This window comes from Mesocricetus auratus, unplaced genomic scaffold (genome assembly GCF_017639785.1).
Source record: "Mesocricetus auratus isolate SY011 unplaced genomic scaffold, BCM_Maur_2.0 Super-Scaffold_100021, whole genome shotgun sequence".
NCBI classification, from domain to species: Eukaryota; Metazoa; Chordata; class Mammalia; order Rodentia; family Cricetidae; genus Mesocricetus; species Mesocricetus auratus.
In genome coordinates this window covers 7331648-7351955 of record NW_024429202.1, presented here as the reverse complement: position 1 = coordinate 7351955, position 20308 = coordinate 7331648, and the positions used below count along the sequence as shown (strand labels likewise).

Here is a 20308-nt window from a genome sequence, read left to right as displayed (position 1 = left end):
GTCGCGACTGCGCCCCCTGGCGGCGGCGAACACCGCGCGCAGCGATGGCGGCGGCAGCTGAGCAGGGTGGCTGCTCCGTGTATTTTTGCGGGAGCATCCGAGGCGGGCGCGAGGACCAGGCACTGTATGCGCGGATCGTGTCGCGGCTGCGACGCTATGGGAAGGTGCTCACCGAGCACGTGGCAGCTGCAGAGCTGGACCCGCGCGGTGAGGCGGCGCGGGCCGGAGACCGCAGACTGGGGCTAGTAAGGGACTGGCAGGCAAGAGACTAGGAGAGCCGCTGACTAATAGACCTGCAGCCTAAGGGACCCGCAGCCTAAGGGACCTGCAGTCTAAGGGACCTGCAGTCTAGGGGACCCGCAGCCTAAGGGACATGCAGCCTAAGGGACCTGCAGTCTAGGGGACCCGCAGCCTAAGGGACATGCAGTCTAAGGGACCTGCAGTCTAGGACCCGCAGCCTAAGGGACCTGCAGTCTAGGGGACCCTAGTTAGGGGACTGGCTGGCAGAGGAAGGCCCTGGGTTGTGACTCTCCTGCAAGTGCACGCCCCATCCAGAGGAGCTGACCTTGCCAGTCCCAGCACACTGGAAGCCTTTGAAAGTTGTACCTAGAATTCTTGTACTTGTGCTCAGAAAACTTTTAAGTAGTTTTCCCTTGCCCCACACAAGAACAGACTCATAAGCTGTGGGTTCTAATGCAAATCTGGGAGAATCTTTTTTTATTTTTTAAGTGTGCATTAGCGTTTTGCCATGGGTTTCCGGTCCCCTGGAACTGGAGACAGTCGAGAGCTGCCATGTGGGTGCTGGGACCTGAACCCAGGTTCCCTGGAAGAGCAGTCAGCGCTCTTAACCGCTGAGCCATCTCTCCAACCCTTCTGGGACAATCTTTTCAAAGGCAAAGAATTACAAGGCCAAAAATGCTAGGGGATTGAGAAGGGCTAGTTCATGCTTATGATTGGCTAGGGGATTGAGAAGGACTAGTTCATGCTTATGATTGGCTAGTGGATTGAGAAGGGCTAGTTCATGCTTATGATTGGCTAGGGGATTGAGAAGGGCTAGTTCATGCTTATGATTGGCTAGGGGACTGAGAAGGGCTAGTTCATGCTTATGATTGGCTAGGGGACTGAGAAGGGCTAGTTCATGCTTATGATTGGCTAGGGGATTGAGAAGGACTAGTTCATGCTTATGATTGGCTAGGGGACTGAGAAGGGCTAGTTCATGCTTATGATTGGCTCACTCATGGTGTGTTTGGTTGATAGTTCTCATCTGTTCGACTCCCAACACTCTGGAGGTTGAGGCAGGAGAGTTCCAGGCCAACCTGGACTACATAGTTAGACCCTTCTAACAGAAAACTGACAGAAAACCAAACCCAACTTGCATTCTCTCTCTCTCTCTCTCTCTCTCTCTCTCTCTCTCTCTCTCTCTCTCTCTCTCTCTCTCTCTCTCTCTCTCTCTCTCTCTCTCTCTCTCTGTGTGTGTGTGTGTGTGTGTGTGTGTGTGTCTGTCTGTCTCTCTCATTTTTGTTTTGCAAGACAGGGTTTCTCTGTAACAAACAGTCCTTGCTGTCCTTGCTGCCCTTGGAACTTGCTTTGTAGACCAGGCTGACCTCGAACTGAGATCCACCTGCCCCTGCTCCCAAGTGCTGTGATTAAAGGTGTTTGTCACTACCAATCAGGCCTTTTTTTTTTTTTTTTTTTTTTTTTTGAGACAGGGTCTCTCTCTATATCCCTGGCTGTCATGGAACTCATTGTGTAGGCCAGACCATCATGTTACTCAGAGATCCGCCTGCTTCTGTCTCCTGAGGCTAGGATCACAGATGTGTTACGGCCTCCAGCTCACAAATGAACTTTCTGATGAGGTGTTTGTACTCTGCCACCAGCACAGCCATCTGAACAGTGGCATTTATTGAAACTGGAAGTGACCCTGACCTCTGACCCCAGTTATGTCTCTTGGGCCTTTGGCCGAGTGCCTTTCCAGAGTTGTTTGGCTTCATAGTGAGTCAGTCCTTTCCACGCTCACCCAGCCCCAACCACACATCATACCTGGCACAGGGCTGGGTTTTCCTGTGGCTGTGCTCACCCCTTTTGACAGACTCCTCTCCTGGGCTGGCCTTTGGAGGTGTGGAGCACCGGTCTCCTCCCTCTGCCTCCCTGAGCAGGGTAGATTTGAAGGTTCCAGGGTACTGAATTGGGGTAGGAACTTCCTTGACCAGCTTCCCCCCCAACCACAGGAGAAGAGGCTGCTGGGGGTGACGGGCTCATCCATGAGCGAGACCTGGCCTGGCTGCGGGAGGCTGATGGTGAGTGCGCCCCCTCCGCCGTGCAGGCTCCTCCGTGATGGTCATTCCTGGGATATCCCTGGTCTCCATACCTAGAAGGAACTCCTTCCCTACCGCAGATACACTGCCAACCTGTCCTTACAAGTCTTATTTTGCTTTCTTTCTAGTGGTCGTGGCTGAGGTGACACAGCCATCCCTGGGTGTTGGCTATGAACTGGGCTGGGCAGTAGCTCTTGGTAAACAAATTCTATGCCTGTTCCGACCACAGTCTGGCCGAGGTGAGTCCCCAGCCTGGGGGGCTAACCCCTTCCTGGGGGCTAACCCCTTCCTGGGGGCTAACCCCTTCCTCGCTTTTTTGGGAAAGCCTATGACAGTGTCTTCCTTTCCCAGTGGGGTGGGAGCATGGAGTCATCTCTCCTTCCCCTCCTCAGTGCTTTCCGCCATGATCCGGGGAGCAGCAGACGGCTCGAGGATCCAGGTGTGGGACTACACAGAAGGAGAGGTGGACGCCATGCTTGATCAATACTTTGCGACTTACCCTCCTGAGAGGAGCGCTACCTCCAGTAACCCAAGTACCTGACCTATCCCTACTTTATTAAAAAGGTTTGAGGTTTTTCATGTGTTATGACTACACGTATTTATAAGACCACACGCATGCCTGGCGTCCACAGAGGCCAGAAGAGGGCGTCGGATCCTCTGGAACTGGCATTAGAGATGGTTATGAGGCACCACATGAGTGCCAAGAGCTGAACCTAGGACCTCTGCAGAGTAACAAGTGCTGTTAACCGCTGACCCTTGTCTCTGGAGAATCCTGACCCTGACACGTCTCTGGAGTCACTCCAGCCTTAGCCTCCTCACTAGTACAAAGGTTCACTTAGCTGGATGTGGTACACACACATGCCAGTCCTTGGAGGGACCGGCAGGTGGACTTCTGAATGAGAGGCCAGTGTGGTCTATATAGTGAGTTTCATGACAGCTGGAGCTATGTACATAGACCCAGTCTCAAAAACCCACCATGGGACCCGTCCCTGATAACATCCCCTTCCACCCTGATACAGAAGACCTTTTGCCAGGCCCTCTGGGGCCCTGGGGAACATTTAAAAGCGTGGAAGGAGGCCAGGTGGGTGGCCGTCATTCTCCTCTCTGAGCTGGACCCTGAGAGCTTGTGCTTCCCTTTGTGACTTCAGGTCAAACGAGTCTGCTTGGGTCTTTTTCTGAGGATAGAAAGGTCTGGAAGTCTGAAGATGTGGAGGGCTGGTGAGATGTCAGCTGCTAACCCTGAAGACCTGGGTTCTGGCCCAAGCTCCTACATGGGAAAGAAAAGTGACTCCCTGAAGGTACTCTCTGTCCTAGCACCACAGCATGCACACACCCACACAGTATTAAAAAGTTGTTTAAAGAGTGACAGTGGCTGTCAGGGACACCAGGAGCATGCCCAGCCTGCTTCCAGAGAAGTGTGTGGAAAAAGTTTATTCAGTAAACAGCAGGTGCTGCACACACTGGGAATCCCCTCCCATATGACATTGGAGGGCTGAAGTCCCCAGCCCCGTGGCCCTGCCTGGTGGGGCAGCTCCAGGTGTTTACTGCCCCCTCAGTCATAGGACTCATCATCGTCATCCTCATCGCCGAAGAAGAAAGTCTCTCGGTCCAGGTTCTCAGACTCTTCGTCGTAGGAAAAGCTGTCATTGTCTAGTTCCTCGTCAAACTCGTGCTGCCACTCAGGTGCCTCCTCCTCCTCCTCCTCCTCTTCCTCCTCTTCATCTTCTGCTCCCAGCCCTGAGGAGCCCTGGGGCCTGGGGAAGGTCACCACACTCAGCCGGAAAACCCTACATTCCTGCCGCCCTCCCCCAGGGTTATGCCCAGCCCACTCACTGATTGCTGGGCACGTTGGATCCTTTCACCTCCCGAACCTCTACTGATGGACTCTGCAGTCCAACCCGGAAGTCCTGACAAAGAGACAGGAGGGCCTGAGGAGCAGAAGAGCAGAGGGACCAGGCCTGTGGCCTGGCACTCCGACCGTCCCCTGATCGTTCCTGAGAGCCAGACCGCCATGAGCACTCCTGCGGTTAACTCCCTGCGGCTCCTGGGAGAGGATGGTGGTGGGCACTGAGCCTGCACCCAGCAGCAGCATCTCTGCCCAGTTACTAAGCAAGCTCAGCTTGGGCTCCACACCTGAGTACCAGACCCTGGAAATCGCACCCTCCAGTGCCTCCCACACGCAGGGCTGTGGTCGGAGAAAGTTCAGACTGATTCTGATGAGTACCTGGCCCCAAACCCCTGATCTAGAGAAACGCCAGGAGCTTAAGTGACACGGCAGACTGGCCCCTGCCTCCTACAGCCCTTTGCCTGCTCAGGACCCCCCCCAAGCAGGGCTGTGCAGGGCAGTACCTGGGTGGAGTGCTGCAGGATGGCCAGCAGCCTCTCCTGGATCCTCCGGAGCAGCTCGGTGCCTGTGCTGAGGCAATCAGCCCGCAGGAGGCGCAGGGAGGAAGCCAGGTCCTGGCAGCGCAGCAGGCTCTCCTCTGCAGGGGCGAGCACAGGGCCTGCTCTCTCCTCCCGTCCACTCCTTCCTCCCACAGACAGCTATGGAGCACGTCCCAAGTGCCAGTCACAGCTGCCAAAACTCATAGAGTATGCTGGAGAGATGGCTCAGAGGTTAAGAGCACTGGCTGCTCTTCCAGAGGACCTGAGTTCAATTCCCAGCACCCACACGGTGGCTCACAACCATTTCCAGCGGGATCTGAAGCCCTCTTCTGGCACAGAGGCATATATACAAGTAGAGCATTCATATACATAAAATAAATAAATCTTTTTAAAAAACCACCTCATGGAGCTCACCCGCCATGGGCAGGGTGTGGAGCAGCCGGCCAGGAGCACATCTGTGACCCAGGGCCCTATGTCGTGGACTTGAGACCCGAGAGAGGGATGAAGGGAGGAGAGGGACAGTGACAGAAGCTGGGGGCCCTGGACGACTGTCGGGCTGGGCGCGGGCCTGTAGCACAAGGGGAGAGGACGGCGGCGCTCACCGAGGAGGATCTGCAGGGCGTTCGTGTGCAGCTCCAGACTCTCCGTCTGCTGCTCCACCACATCCATGTACTCCGTGTCCTGGCTGTAGAAGCTGTAGACACAGGCGTAGGCCAGCACCTGGAGGAGCCCCGTCAGTGCACGCAGCCTGAGTCCTGGTCCTCACCCCCATTCCCTCTCTTCTGGTCCCCCCATCCAAGCCCACTCAGCCCCCTTGGCATACCCCTCCCGTTGCCTCCCCACTGCCACAACCTTTCGAGCCTGCTCAAGGGCCCGGCAGGCGTCGTGAAGGAAGGTGAAGGATTTGGGTGGGGGCACCTCGTGGAGGGCAGAGGCCCGGTTCCGCAGGTTCACAGCAAACTCCTGTGGGAGGAAAGCACAGTCCCAGCGTGAGGCCCGCAGGCCGTGCAGCTCCCTGCTGGCCCGCCCAGTGCGGTCACCAACCCTTTGACTTGACCCCTGCCCACTGCTCACCCGGGCCTGGTGGTGGAAGGTGCACCTCTCGTTATAGTCCTGAAACCGCTTCTCCTGGCGAGCTGCCTTGCTCACCTGGTAAGGACACATGGAACTGTTCTGGGTGCTTGTTCTGATGGGCTGGGGTTCTTAGAAAGGCCACTACCCATGATGCCTCTCTACACTTCCTGTTACTGCCTCCCTTCTCATGGGAGTGTTGATGCTTGTCCCGGGCAGCCAGGGTTAGGGCAGGCCCATACCACACTCCCTGCTCCTGTCCAGGAGCCAGCTGCGGCTGCTCCTAACTGGCGGGGCCTCTGGCCCTGTGGCAGCCCCTTACCATGGCAGAGCAGTTGTAGTAGTCCTTGTGGCTTGGCTTCCAGGACTTGAGGCACCGCCAGCAGAAGCCATGGTTACATCTGGCACAGGTCATGCTGTGGGGATTCGAGCTGGTCAGGGAAGCCTGCCTCTGGATCAGGGTGCCCAAAGGTTGGACACGCCACTGACAAGGTCCCACCTTCCAGAGCCCTGCTAAGGACACCCTTGCTTTGGGCTTCCCAACAGTGGACCTGGAACCGGGGAGGAGGAATCAGGAGGTGACCCTGGGGACAAGTGAGGGCAGTGAATTTGCTGCACTCCACAGTGAGCTCCAATTCCTTCCTTGCGGCTAGGCCTTCCCCACAGCATGCTCCCAGAGCCCCCTGCACCCCTTCTTACTGCAGACAACCCTCATTCTTCTCGATGGGCGCCTGGCAGCTGGGACAGCGTTTGGAGATGAGCTTGGCCAGGTGTTTGCTCTGGGCCTCCACACTCATGCCGTCATAGTAGCCACCGTCATCCACCCACTGGGACATGTGGCCACAGCTGGCCGGGTAGTGTGCCTAGGTGGGGGGAGTGGGAGGAAACAGCCAGCTCATCCAGGTATCAGTCAGGGGGCAACGGCGCTGTGTGTGTGTGTGTGTGTGTGTGTGTGTGTAGAGGTGCTGGGCAGTGAAGGAAAGGATGAGTTCTTGCAGGGGTCAGAGTGGGGCACCCACCTCGGGGAAGCTACAGTTGAAGCAAGAGGCCCAGCCACACTTAGAGCAGGTGGTTCCACTGCCCAGGCCCTGGCGGCACAGGACGCGATCACAGCCCTGAGGGTTGGTGCACCATGTCAGGTTGGAGCAGCTCTCCACATAGCCTCGCAGGAGGGCCTTCTCGTACTGTGGGCAAAGGCAAATTGCTACGAATGATGGGAGAGCAGGACTCTCCAGGAGACCCAAATGCTCTTAGCATCTGGAGGCCAGCCCGTCCTCTGGGGCCTGGGGCAGGAGGGGCCTACCTTGGAAATGACCTCTGGGGAGGAGACAATGTCACGGATGAAGGCTCCAGTGGGCTGAGCAGGACAGTCAGCAATGGGGCAGGTACAATTCAACACAAAGTTCTGCTCTATCCGAGTCGTCAGGTACTCATTCCAGCAAGACTGCAAGGACAGGAGGAGGGGCTGCTCAGGGACAGGGGCCCTGGCCGCAGCCTGACACTTTCTCCATGGCTTCATGGAAGGCCATAGATGACAGGCGCCTAGGTCTACCTCACAGCTGAGTGTGTCTGCCAGACTCCATGGTTTCTTGGGATGAGGCTAAATTGCAGCTGTTTGGAGGATGTGTGAGGCTTAGGCACGGGCCTAACTGTAAATACTATCAGACACAGAGGAGTACAGCATCAACTCAGAGGCTTGAGCGCTGAGACAGTGTGCGATGCCTTAGTGTCCCATAAAAGGCTGGCACACTGCAGGCTTGGTTCCGATGGAAACAGTGTTCAGTGGCGGGGCTTTTGTCAGGTGTCAGGACCACGAGGGCTCTGCCTTGACTGCGGTGGCCGGCGGCTGGCCGCAGGTCACTGGCGATGTGCCTCTGAAGGATGACTTGTCCCTGATCCTTTTCTGCCTGACCACTCACACACATGAATTAGAGACCATTTTTTCTCCTAGTCCCCTGGCCCCACCTCCTTCAGACAGACTTGCTTGTCCCTGTGTCCTCTTCACCAGAACAGCCATCCTCACCCCCCACCCCAAGCAGCTCACTGTCATCTCAACACACTCAGGAGCCTGAGAAATGGCTCCCCTCACTCTCTGAAACTGTCATCTCAACACACTCAGGAGCCTCCTGAGAAATGGCTCCCCTCACTCTCTGAAACTGCTGCACTGGCCCCTGGCTCCTCAGCCTATGACCAAGTGTTCCCATAGGAGACTATGAGCACCAGGGACACCAGCTGATGGGGTCCATGTAGAGAAGCTGGGTCATTCTGTCACCCTTTTCATCTTGAAACAACCAAAACTAAGTGGGAAGCAAACTAAAAAAAGTCTTGCATCATTTTTAGACAAAGCAAGGGGACACTCTGCCAAATGCGGACCTCACTCTTGTAGCAAGCATATCAAAACCCATCCCCTTTCCTAGTCGCTACACACAATCCAAAAAGCAACTGTCTTTACACGACGGCCAAAGAGTTTGTTTTGTTTTTGGTGGGTGAGTGGGTGCACGTGTCTGTACAGATGCTCTCATGTGTCTGTATCAGTGCATATGTGTCTGTACAGGTGTGAGTGCGTCTTTACGGGTGTGCATATGTCTGTACTAGTGTGTGTGTCTATACAAGTGCCAGTATGTCTGTATTGGTGCACATATGCCTGTACATGTGCAAGTGTGTCCGTACAGGTGCGAGTGTGTCTGTACAGGTGCGAGTGTGTCCATACTGGTGCGTGTGTGTCTGTACAGGTGCGAGTACGTCTGTACTAGTGCACACGTTTGTACTGGTTTACACATGTCTGTACTGGTGCACATGTGTCTGTACAGGTGCTCATGTGTCTGTATGGGTGCTCAAGTGTCTGTACTGGTGCACATGTGTCTGGTACACACGTGTCTGTACTGGTACACGTGTCTGTACTGGTGCGCGTGTGTCTGTACTGGTACACATGTGTCTGTACTGGTGCACATGTGTCTGTACTGGTGTACATGTGTCTGTATGGGTGTGCATGTGTCTGTACTGGTACACGTGTGTCTGTACTGGTGCACATGTGTCTGTACTGGTGTATACATGTCTGTATGGGTGTGCATGTGTCTGTACTGGTGCACACGTGTCTGTACTGGTGCGCGTGTGTCTGTACTGGTGCACATGTGTCTGTACTGGTGTACATGTGTCTGTATGGGTGTGCATGTGTCTGTACTGGTACGCGTGTGTCTGTACTGATGTATACATGTCTGTACTGGTGTGCACGTTCCTGTACAGGTGCTTACGCATCTGTTTGTGTGGGTGGAGAAGCCCAAAGCTGATATCTGATGTCATCTTCGATGGCTCTTCACTTTCTTTCTTGAGGCAGGGTCGCTCACTGATCCTGACTAGTTTAGCTCATGGACTTGCCCAGGGATGCTGCCTCTGCCTCTGGAGTGCTGTGATGGCAGGCTACCTGCCAAGCTTACCCTTACCTATACCGCTTTTGCGGGGCTAGGGTGCATGGGAAACACTTTGTCTGCTGAGCTCTCTCCCCAAGCCCCTCGAAAGTTTTCAGAAGTGTAAATAAGGCCTCATCTCCTTGCCTAAAACCCGTCACGATTCCCCACAAATCGCCATCTAACTCAACCTCCTCATCCTTTCTCAGACCTCCTCCTCAACAGTGCTAGCTGCCTCACTCTGTTCTCGGGCTACAACCCTCTCTCATGAGACGTACCTCCGAGCAGCCCTCCCTTGACCCTCAGTGTAAAGGGAGAGTCCTGGCTCTGTCCAGTCACTTCCTATGACATCCCCAAGCATATCGTCTTTCGTGAACTTATCAAAGTTTGGAGGGACCGGAGTCTGGGGCCAGCCAGGTGGAAAGGCGGGGGAGGCAGAGGCTGTATGCTCACTCACCTTACAGCAGCAGTGCAGGCAGCAGAGGGAGGGCAAGGCATCGTTGGGTCCTAGGGGGCTCACACAGACAGGGCAGTGGTCAGGACGTGTGGGGACGACCTGGGCCTGGGGCACTCGTAGCCCGGCTGCCAGAAGCAGAGGCTCGGGGTCATCACTGTAGCTCTGCAGCAGCTGCTCGGTGCCCCAGTGGGAATGTGCCAGAAGGTGCCGGGCTACATCTGGCTCTAAGTTCAGCGTCTCCTGCACCTGCCGCACCGTCTGCTCCATCAGTCCTTCTACCTCCTGGGGACTCATGGTCCGGCCTGCAGGCAGCTGCAGAGATGCCAGGGCCAACACAGCTTCTGGGCTTAGGGAGAGAGGAGACAGCATTTAGTGTCTCCACCCTGCTTACCTCTCTACAAGCTCCCAATAGGCCGCTAGTTCCCCATGTGTGACCCAGGGCTTACACTTGTCTCTGTAGCCTATGTGTGAGCACCTGAACCCCTGGGAGAACACAGCCCTTCATAGAAGCAGGGGCGAATGCGCGGCTCAGGCTGGCTGGGCAATGACTGGAGGCACTATAGGCCAGTGTGTAGGGGTCATGGTGCTAAGTGACTTATAGTGAAGGGGACAGTGGATTGCTCAGTGCTAGCAGCATGTGTAAACCTTCCTATGCAAAGCATGGCCTGTGGACCAGCAGCCTGGGCATCAAAGAAGGAGCAGCTGAGTCAGATCTGCACTCAGCCTCACATAACACACATGAGGCTTGAGGAGTCAGAGAATGCACCATGCAGGCACCGAGGACCAGCACCAATGCTGTAACACACTAGGGGATGCACTTGAGGTTGCAAGTTTCAGGGATACTGGCGACTTAGGACAGCCTCCAGCAAACTCCCCAGGAGAGCAACTTCCTGGAGGTTGGCATATCTCCAGAAAAGCACACAGTCAGTCTCTGTTCGTATTTACAGCACAGACCTGATCTGTTCAGAAGGACCTGGGTTTCTTGCCTAAGGACTAACTCCAGGAGGAGGGGGCATCAAGACTCCTGACTGGCAAGGCATGAGTGCAGGGTGGAGAAGGAGAGGTGAAAAATAGCAAGTAAGAAAAATAGGGGTGGAAAATGGGCAGGAGAGACTGGAAGTGGTATTTTGTTTGGTTAATTTTAGGATTTCTAAGATGGTGTTACTATGTAGTCCTGGCTGGCCTCAAACTCACAGAGATCTGCCTGCTTCTGGTTCTGTTTTTTTTTTTGTTTTTTTGTTTTTTTTTTTGGTTTTTCGAGACAGGGTTTCCCTGTGGCTTTGGAGGCTGTCCTGGAACTAGCTCTTGTAGACCAGGCTGGCCTTGAACTCACAGAGATCCACCTGCCTCTGCCTCCCAAGTGCTGGGATTAAAGGCGTGCGCCACCAACGCCCGGCTCCTGCTTCTGGTTCTTAAGTGCTGGGATTAACGGGAAGGGTGACTACCTAGGTTTGGAGGTCTCAGTGCTCTGGTTGCCACAAAAGGGGACGTCTGCCTGACCCCGGCAGGGCCCCATGGGCTCTGGGGTAGCATATATCAGGACCTGGGGCCGGTCATCACGCCGTTCCACATAGCCCTGGCCCAGGAGATGCAGGATGCAAGAGAGAACATCAGTGCTGGAACAGGCCACACCCCCTGACACTGTGTGGCCCAGGCTCCCAGGTGGATTTGGACCCTTCTGCCAGGCCTCCAGCACCTGGATGGGAAGAAAGAAACAAGAAGACTGCCCTTACCCAAGGAGCCAGCCTCAGGGGTTCAATACCTGGCTCCCCCACTTCTTACTAGCCATGAGACCAGGTAAGACCTTCTCAGGCTTCACCTTTCTCGTCTATCCAATGGCAAAGGTTAATAATAATAAACTAATATTCATACTAATTTTATTTTACTACTGTTGAGGACCAAGTTACTCAATCACACTCAGTGAGTACTCAGGATAGAAAGCCCAGACAGGGGGCTGCAGATGCAGCAGAATAAAGTGTTTTACTCCTTAAAGGTATGAGTTCAAATCCCTACAAAGTGTGGTAGAGTAGCAGGTGCTCTGAAGGAAACAAGGGAGAGACAGAAAATCCCCCGGAGCTCATGAGCACCAAATAAGAGAGCTGGTGCCAAACAAAATGGAAGGCGAGGACAGACACCCAATCTTGTTCTCTAATTTGTGTTTGTGCGTGCACACACACATACACACACATGGACACAGACACAACAAAAAAAGACAGGTGGAAATGTCATCCCAAGGATGTTTCATATTGAAAGAGGTTAACATCTCTTGTGATGACCTCTGGCTTCATCTCTAACCCTGAGCATGACCCCTTCCCCAGGGCACGGTCCTCTCTGCCTACCAGACAAACCAGCTGATCGATGTGGAGACCTTTCTCCCCATGGGCTTTGAGTATCCGGACAAGAAGACAGCTCAAGAGGTTCCTCTTCTGTTCCAAGGTCCGGCCCTCGTCCTTTTCTACACTGAAATACGTCTGGGGAGGTATCAGCCACAGGACATCTTCATGGGACTGGGACCTAGGCTCACGAAGCCGCAGTATCCCTGGAATCCAGTTCCGATCAGGTACCCAAGGACGGGGAGGGACACATGAATGAGGATCCTACCACACTCTCATTCCCTGGCATAGTCTCCCCACCCTCTGGGCTTCCAGCCTGCCACAGAGGCATGGCTAGGCTCCGGGGACCTACCCGCCTGTGGAAGGTTCTGAGCCTCCTCCAGTGTCAAAAGACCATTGTCCTCCATAAGGGGCAGAAGTGCCTGGTGCAGAAGCTCTGGGGAGAGGCCAGAAGTCTTCAACAAGCTCTCTACTGACACCTCCTGGTAAGGAGAAACAGTGCCCATCACCGGTGAAGAGGGAAGGAAAATGAGGGGATGGGGGGGGGGAGCTGGAGCAAGGAGGCACCTCTGTCTGGTTGAAATACAGCAGCAGCCACATCTGCACTGTGGACACATGCAGGGTCTGGTCCCCAAACTGCAGCTCAGCCCGGCCCAGCCATGTCCACTGCAGTCGCCGATGTGGTCCCATGTTCAAGACTGGGTAGCTCTGACCTAGAAAAGTGTCAAGGAAACCAAGTGGAACCTTATCTCCAAAGAAAAATAAAATAAAATGCCCTAAGAAATACTAGCCTTGTGATTAGCCCATCTACCCACTGCTTGTTAATAGTAGCAAGGGAAAATATTAACTGTACTTGATCAGTTGTTCAGCCTTGACATCACAGGGGATGGGAAATGCAGCTTAATGTTTGAGCATATGCTTAGCAACTAAAAGTCCCCAGTTTAAACCCCAGAACTGGGGTTGAGGGGAGACAGGAGAGAAATATTTTGACAGTTATCACTTAGTGTCATTTGAACACAGAACCTGGGTCTTAACCCAAGGAAATGCCATACACACAAAGTGATCAACTACTTGAATGTTGTTGTTTTGTTTTCAAGACAGGGTTTTTCTGTATAGTCCTGGCTGTCCTGGGACTCCCTTTGAAGACCAGGCTGGCCTCGAACTCACAGATACCCATCTGCTTCTGCCTTCCCAGTGCTGGGATTAAAGGAGCGTGCCGCCACCACCACCTGGCTAAAATTTTAAAGGACTGGATTCTAAAAAAAAAAGTCAGTGTTCTGAGACGAAGATGACTGAGGAACTATCCCAGATCAAAGGAAGCCACCTGGATCCTCTCCTGGACAGAAAGCAAAGTAATAGAAGGCCTCATGGATCAGCTGACACATGAGCATGTATACACACATATGCCACACACACATGAGCATGTATACACACATATGCCACACACACATGAGCATGTATACACACATATGCCACACACACATGAGCATGTATACACACATATGCCACACACACATGAGCATGTATACACACATATGCCACACACACATGAGCATATATACACACATATGCCACACACACATGAGCATGTATACACACATATGTCACACACACATGAGCATATATACACACATATGCCACACACACACGAGCATGTATACACACATATGTCACACACACATGAGCATGTATACACACATATGCCACACACACACGAGCATGTATACACACATATGCCACACACACACGAGCATGTATACACACATATGCCACACACACACGAGCATGTATACACACATATGCCACACACACACGAGCATGTATACACACATATGTCACACACACACGAGCATGTATACACACATATGCCACACACACATGAGCATGTATACACACATATGTCACACACACATGAGCATATATATACACATATGCCACACACACATGAGCATGTATACACACATATGTCACACACACATGAGCATATATACACACATATGCCACACACACACGAGCATGTATACACACATATGTCACACACACACGAGCATGTATACACACATATGCCACACACACACGAGCATGTATACACACATATGCCACACACACATGAGCATGTATACACACATATGCCACACACACATGAGCATGTATACACACATATGCCACACACACATGAGCATGTATACACACATATGCCACACACACATGAGCATATATACACACATATGCCACACACACATGAGCATGTATACACACATATGTCACACACACATGAGCATATATACACACATATGCCACACACACACGAGCATGTATACACACATATGTCACACACACATGAGCATATATACACACATATGCCACACACACACGAGCATGTATACACACATATGCCACACACACACGAGCATGTATACACACATATGCCACACACACACGAGCATGTATACACACATATGCCACACACACACGAGCATGTATACACACATATGTCACACACACACGAGCATGTATACACACATATGCCACACACACATGAGCATGTATACACACATATGTCACACACACATGAGCATATATATACACATATGCCACACACACATGAGCATGTATACACACATATGTCACACACACATGAGCATATATATACACATATGCCACACACACACGAGCATGTATACACACATATGCCACACACACACGAGCATGTATACACACATATGCCACACACACACGAGCATGTATACACACATATGTCACACACACACGAGCATGTATACACACATATGCCACACACACACGAGCATGTATACACACATATGCCACACACACACGAGCATGTATACACACATATGCCACACACACACGACCATGTATACACACATATGTCACACACACACGAGCATGTATACACACATATGCCACACACACATGAGCATGTATACACACATATGCCACACACACATGAGCATGTATACACACATATGCCACACACATGAGCATGTATACACACATATGCCACACACACGAGCATGTATACACACATATGCCACACACACACGAGCATGTATACACACATATGCCACACACATGAGCATGTATACACACATATGTCACACACACATGAGCATGTATACACACATATGCCACACACACATGAGCATGTATACACACATATGCCACACACACATGAGCATGTATACACACATATGCCACACACACATGAGCATGTATACACACATATGCCACACACACATGAGCATGTATACACACATATGCCACACACACATGAGCATGTATACACACATATGCCACACACACACGAGCATGTATACACACATATGTCACACACACATGAGCATATATACACACATATGCCACACACACACGAGCATGTATACACACATATGCCACACACACACGAGCATGTATACACACATATGCCACACACACACGAGCATGTATACACACATATGCCACACACACACGAGCATGTATACACACATATGTCACACACACACGAGCATGTATACACACATATGCCACACACACACGAGCATGTATACACACATATGTCACACACACATGAGCATATATATACACATATGCCACACACACATGAGCATGTATACACACATATGTCACACACACATGAGCATATATACACACATATGCCACACACACACGAGCATGTATACACACATATGTCACACACACACGAGCATGTATACACACATATGCCACACACACACGAGCATGTATACACACATATGTCACACACACATGAGCATATATACACACATATGCCACACACACACGAGCATGTATACACACATATGTCACACACACACGAGCATATATACACACATATGCCACACACACACGAGCATGTATACACACATATGCCACACACACACGAGCATGTATACACACATATGCCACACACACACGAGCATGTATACACACATATGCCACACACACACGAGCATGTATACACACATATGTCACACACACACGAGCATGTATACACACATATGCCACACACACACGAGCATGTATACACACATATGTCACACACACATGAGCATATATATACACATATGCCACACACACATGAGCATGTATACACACATATGCCACACACACATGAGCATGTATACACACATATGCCACACACACACGAGCATGTATACACACATATGCCACACACACACGAGCATGTATACACACATATGTCACACACACACGAGCATGTATACACACATATGCCACACACATGAGCATGTATACACACATATGTCACACACACATGAGCATGTATACACACATATGCCACACACACATGAGCATGTATACACACATATGCCACACACACATGAGCATGTATACACACATATGCCACACACACATGAGCATGTATACACACATATGCCACACACACATGAGCATGTATACACACATATGCCACACACATGAGCATGTATACACACATATGCCACACACACATGAGCATGTATACACACATATGCCACACACACATGAGCATGTATACACACATATGCCACACACATGAGCATGTATACACACATATGCCACACACATGCACACACACACACAGAGGGAGAGCAGCAGGGAGCCATGGAGAGAAAGAGGAGGAAGACGAGGCCTAGGGCTAGAGACGCCGTCCACTGGCTCTGCTCTCAGATGCGCATTTAAAATCACTCAGGACAAATAAAATCCATTAGAAATAAATAAATAAATTATTCAGGAGTGCCATCCGACAAGCCCTTATGTAAAGACAAGTGTGTTTAGCTGTGGTGATGCACTCGGGAGGCGGAGGCAGGCACACCAGTGTGTGCTGTGAAGCCCTGGGTCTGAGCCCCAGCACCACACACACCAGGCGTGTTGGCACCACGAGCAACCCCAGCACACAGGAGATGAGAAGGGTAAACACTGGAGGTTCTCCTGGGCTACCTAGCAGGTGTGAGGCCAGCCTGGACTCCATAAGATCAGTCTCAAAACAAGGAAGCCTGACAGTTCAGGACTTCTTTCAGCATGAAAGCAAAAGTATAAGGGCAGAAAAACATTAGCTAAAACATGCTAGCTCATGAGTGTCATCAAAGGAAAACAGTCAGTTCATAGTAATAATAACCTTTAATTTACCACAAAATTATAAACCTGCAGTCCATGATGGTAGCCACCAGCTACATGTAGTTCAACTTTAAATTTAAAATGATTAAAATTAAATATTCAGTCCTTCAGTCATGCTTACAAGTTCAAGTGCTTAAGGTGGCCAGAAACAGTTATCATATTGAAAAGGTCAGAAAAAATTTTTGTTTGTTTGCTTGTTTTTGATTTTTGAGACCAAGTCTCTCTGTGTAGCCCTGGCTATCCTGGAACTTTCTCTGTAGACCAGGCTGGCCTCAAACTCAGAGATCCACCTGCCTCTGCATAGTGCTGGGACTAAAGGCGTGCGCACCACCGCTAAAACACGTTTTTGTCTTTACGAAAGGTCTTATCAGATGGCACTCGTAAATGATTTTAAATGTGCATCGAAGAGCAGAGTCAATGCTGGGCAGTGGCAGCCTTTAATCCCAGACAGTCGGATCTCTGTGAGTTTGAGGCCAGCCTGGTCTACAGAGTGAGTGCCAGGACAGCCAGGGCTACACAGAGAAACCCTGTCTCAAAAAACAAAAACAAGCAAGCAAACAAACAAAAAGAGCAGAGTCAAGATAATATGAACCAATAGTGACATGATTACAGTTTTTACAAGAGCCGGGGGACTGCTCTATGGTTCAGAGCACTGGCTGCTCTTCCAGAGGACCCAGGTTTGACTCCCAGCACCCACATGGTGGCTCACAACAGTCTGTAACTACAGTCCCTGGGGGCTGTTGGCTTCCTCTGGCTCTGTGGTAACAGCATGTGATGCACAGATATACATGCAGGCAAAATACCTATCCCCATTAATAATAAAACATTAAGTCACAACCGTAAGGGTAAATTTTAGCCTACCTCTCTCAGTAGTAGCTGAAGCCAACTGGAATTAGTAAGGTATATAATATGTGAACAATTAAAAAGGTCAATTTCATGAAATATATAGACTCCTGAATCCAACAACCAAAGAAGATATCTTTACTTAATTGCAACTTATAAAATCCTATCATCAAGCCGGGCGTTGGTGGCGTACGCCTTTAATCCCAGCACTCGGGAGGCAGAGGCAGGTGGATCTCTGTGAGTTCGAGGCTAGCCTGGTCTACAAAGTGAGTTCCAGGACAGCCTCCAAAGCCACAGAGAAACCCTGTCTCGAAAAACAAAAACAAAAAAAATCCTATCATCCACTAGCTCATAAATGAAGTATCAATACATTAAAGATCCAAACCATCAGAAACCACATCTTTAATCACAATGGAATGAAGGTAGAAATCTAAAATCTAAAGAAAAACTTATCTCAGAAAGATGGACTGATTTTTTAGACAGGGTCTCTACCCCAGGCTGGCTCAAACTCCCCGTGTAGCTAAAAATATCCCTGACCTCCTTACCTTCTGCCTTCACCTCCCAAGAGCTGGGGTCACTGCCATGAACCCTAAGCACAGTTTATACGGTGCTAAGGTCTATACCCTGGGTTTTCTGTGTGCTAGTTAAGTGCTCTGCCAACTTTCTGTTTGGAGGTTTAAATATATACTTTCCATGAATGAATAAATCAAAGAAGTGGCAAACAGCAGGCACCTTTAGTCTCAGCACTCAGGCAAAGGCAGGAGGGTATCTGTGATTTCTAGACCAGCCTGGTGTACATAGTAAGCGCCATGCTAGTCATGGCTATACTAATAGACCCTATATAAAAAATAGTAATGAAAATTGCCATTTATTAGAAGTGAAAAATAAGAAACATGATATATGAAATCCGATAGAAAGGGCTAGAGATCTGGTTCAGGAATTAAGAACACTCAGTGTTCTTGTGGAGGACCTGGATCGGTTCCCAGCACCCACGGTCACTCACCCTGTCCATAACTCTAGTTTTAGGGAACTCAACACTCTCTTATGGCCTCTGGAAGCCCAAGGCACACACACATTCACACATGCAGTAAAACACATAAAATAAAAATATATTTAAAAAGTACACACAGTGCTGGAAAGATGCTTTGCAGTTAAGAGCAATGGACACTCTTCCAGGACCTGGGTTGGATTGCCAGCAGCAGCGTGGTGGCTCAAACCATTTGTAGCTCTAGTACCAGGCGTGCGACTCCCCTGGGCACCAGGTACACGTGTGGTGCACAGACACACATTCAGGAAAAATCCATGCACGCAACACAATTAAGAGTGAAATTACATCTTAAGTGTCCCCTGAGAACAAGAAAATTAGATGCATTCACACAGTACTGTAGGACTCGGCAGACCAAAGAACAGAAACTGATGCTACCAGTGACCATTCTCACAGACACCAAGCTGTGTGAAGAGAGCAGGCACAGGACAGTACGCATGCACAGTCCCATCTACAGAGTGTGCAGGCGCAGGACAGTACGCATGCACAGTCCCATCTACAGAGTGTGCAGGCGCAGGACAGTACGCATGCACAGTCCCATCTACAGAGTGTGCAGGCGCAGGCAGACATTTATGGTGGCAGGAGGAAAGATACTGACTGGAAAGGATGTACATGAGGGAGAAGCCTGCCTGGGTGCTGGGATGGTCTACATCTTGATCAGGGGCATGGGTATATGGCCATAGAGAGGTATATAAACTCATTAAGCCTTCTACTGACACTACTTACATACCAGTAAAAATGTTAAAAACAAAAACCACCATATGATGTGGTTAAGACGATGGGAGATATTTAGAAAGTTCCTAAGAGTGGAGACGAAGTGAGCAGACACCTGAACTAGACAACGCAAACAGGAAGCTGAAGGAGAGAGCGAGCGTTGATGAGGCTACTCCCGTCCTTCTGCAGCCCCACAAGAACCCTTCCTGTCTACACACTCCTGCATGGTGGTCCTTCTGCAGCCCTGCAAGAACCCTTCTGTCTACACACTCCTGCATGGTGGTCCTCTCCTTTCCTGTGTGGCCACCCGGCATGCACCTCCATCTCCAGGATCCTGTCCCTAGCTCCTCACTGTGACTGTAGTAGCTGGAGAAGCGGTCAAGGGCGTCACAGAACTCTGTGGGAAGGTGCTGTCTGGGGCTGTGCAGGTAGCAGAGTGGAGAGACAGGCCAGCAGCGTGGTGACAGGACCAGTACAGAGACTCCTGAGCCTGGGTCTTCTATAGGGAGCTCCTGCTCAGTCTCCTGCTGCTTGTCTTCTTCCTAAGGAGCAGAGATGCGCCCGTGAGCTCTGAGTGGACTCTTCTC

The 20308-nt window shown here is 50.9% G+C and overlaps 2 protein-coding genes across 3 annotated transcripts in view; one reads left to right on the top strand and one right to left on the bottom strand.

Moving 5' to 3' along the window:
• Positions 1-3666, top strand: Dnph1 (2'-deoxynucleoside 5'-phosphate N-hydrolase 1). Of its 2 annotated transcripts, XM_040729300.1 has the most exons (5): positions 1-207; positions 2229-2297; positions 2444-2554; positions 2708-2879; positions 3464-3666. In XM_040729300.1, the coding sequence occupies exons 1-4, from the start codon at positions 45-47 to the stop codon at positions 2854-2856; spliced, it is 492 nt and encodes a 163-aa protein (XP_040585234.1). In that variant the 5' UTR covers positions 1-44; the 3' UTR covers positions 2857-2879; positions 3464-3666. The 2 variants fall into 2 exon arrangements, with proteins under 2 accessions (XP_040585234.1, XP_005072515.2); XM_005072458.4 differs by lacking the exon at positions 3464-3666 and having other exon boundaries at positions 2708-2890.
• A 65-nt stretch (positions 3667-3731) lies between these two features.
• Positions 3732-20308, bottom strand: part of Cul9 (cullin 9) — a 38061-nt gene continuing 21484 nt past the window's right edge. Inside the window, exons 26-41 of the mRNA XM_013115072.3 lie at positions 20074-20263; positions 12533-12678; positions 12318-12447; positions 11972-12171; positions 11078-11328; positions 9633-9978; positions 7075-7215; positions 6791-6955; positions 6471-6634; positions 6094-6187; positions 5775-5849; positions 5553-5663; positions 5303-5420; positions 4665-4798; positions 4149-4222; positions 3732-4069 (exon numbers count right to left, since the gene is read on the bottom strand). Coding sequence (XP_012970526.1) covers positions 3868-4069; positions 4149-4222; positions 4665-4798; positions 5303-5420; positions 5553-5663; positions 5775-5849; positions 6094-6187; positions 6471-6634; positions 6791-6955; positions 7075-7215; positions 9633-9978; positions 11078-11328; positions 11972-12171; positions 12318-12447; positions 12533-12678; positions 20074-20263 — 2541 coding nt within the window. The 3' untranslated portion in view covers positions 3732-3867. The remainder of the gene's footprint in view (positions 4070-4148; positions 4223-4664; positions 4799-5302; positions 5421-5552; positions 5664-5774; positions 5850-6093; positions 6188-6470; positions 6635-6790; positions 6956-7074; positions 7216-9632; positions 9979-11077; positions 11329-11971; positions 12172-12317; positions 12448-12532; positions 12679-20073; positions 20264-20308) is intronic.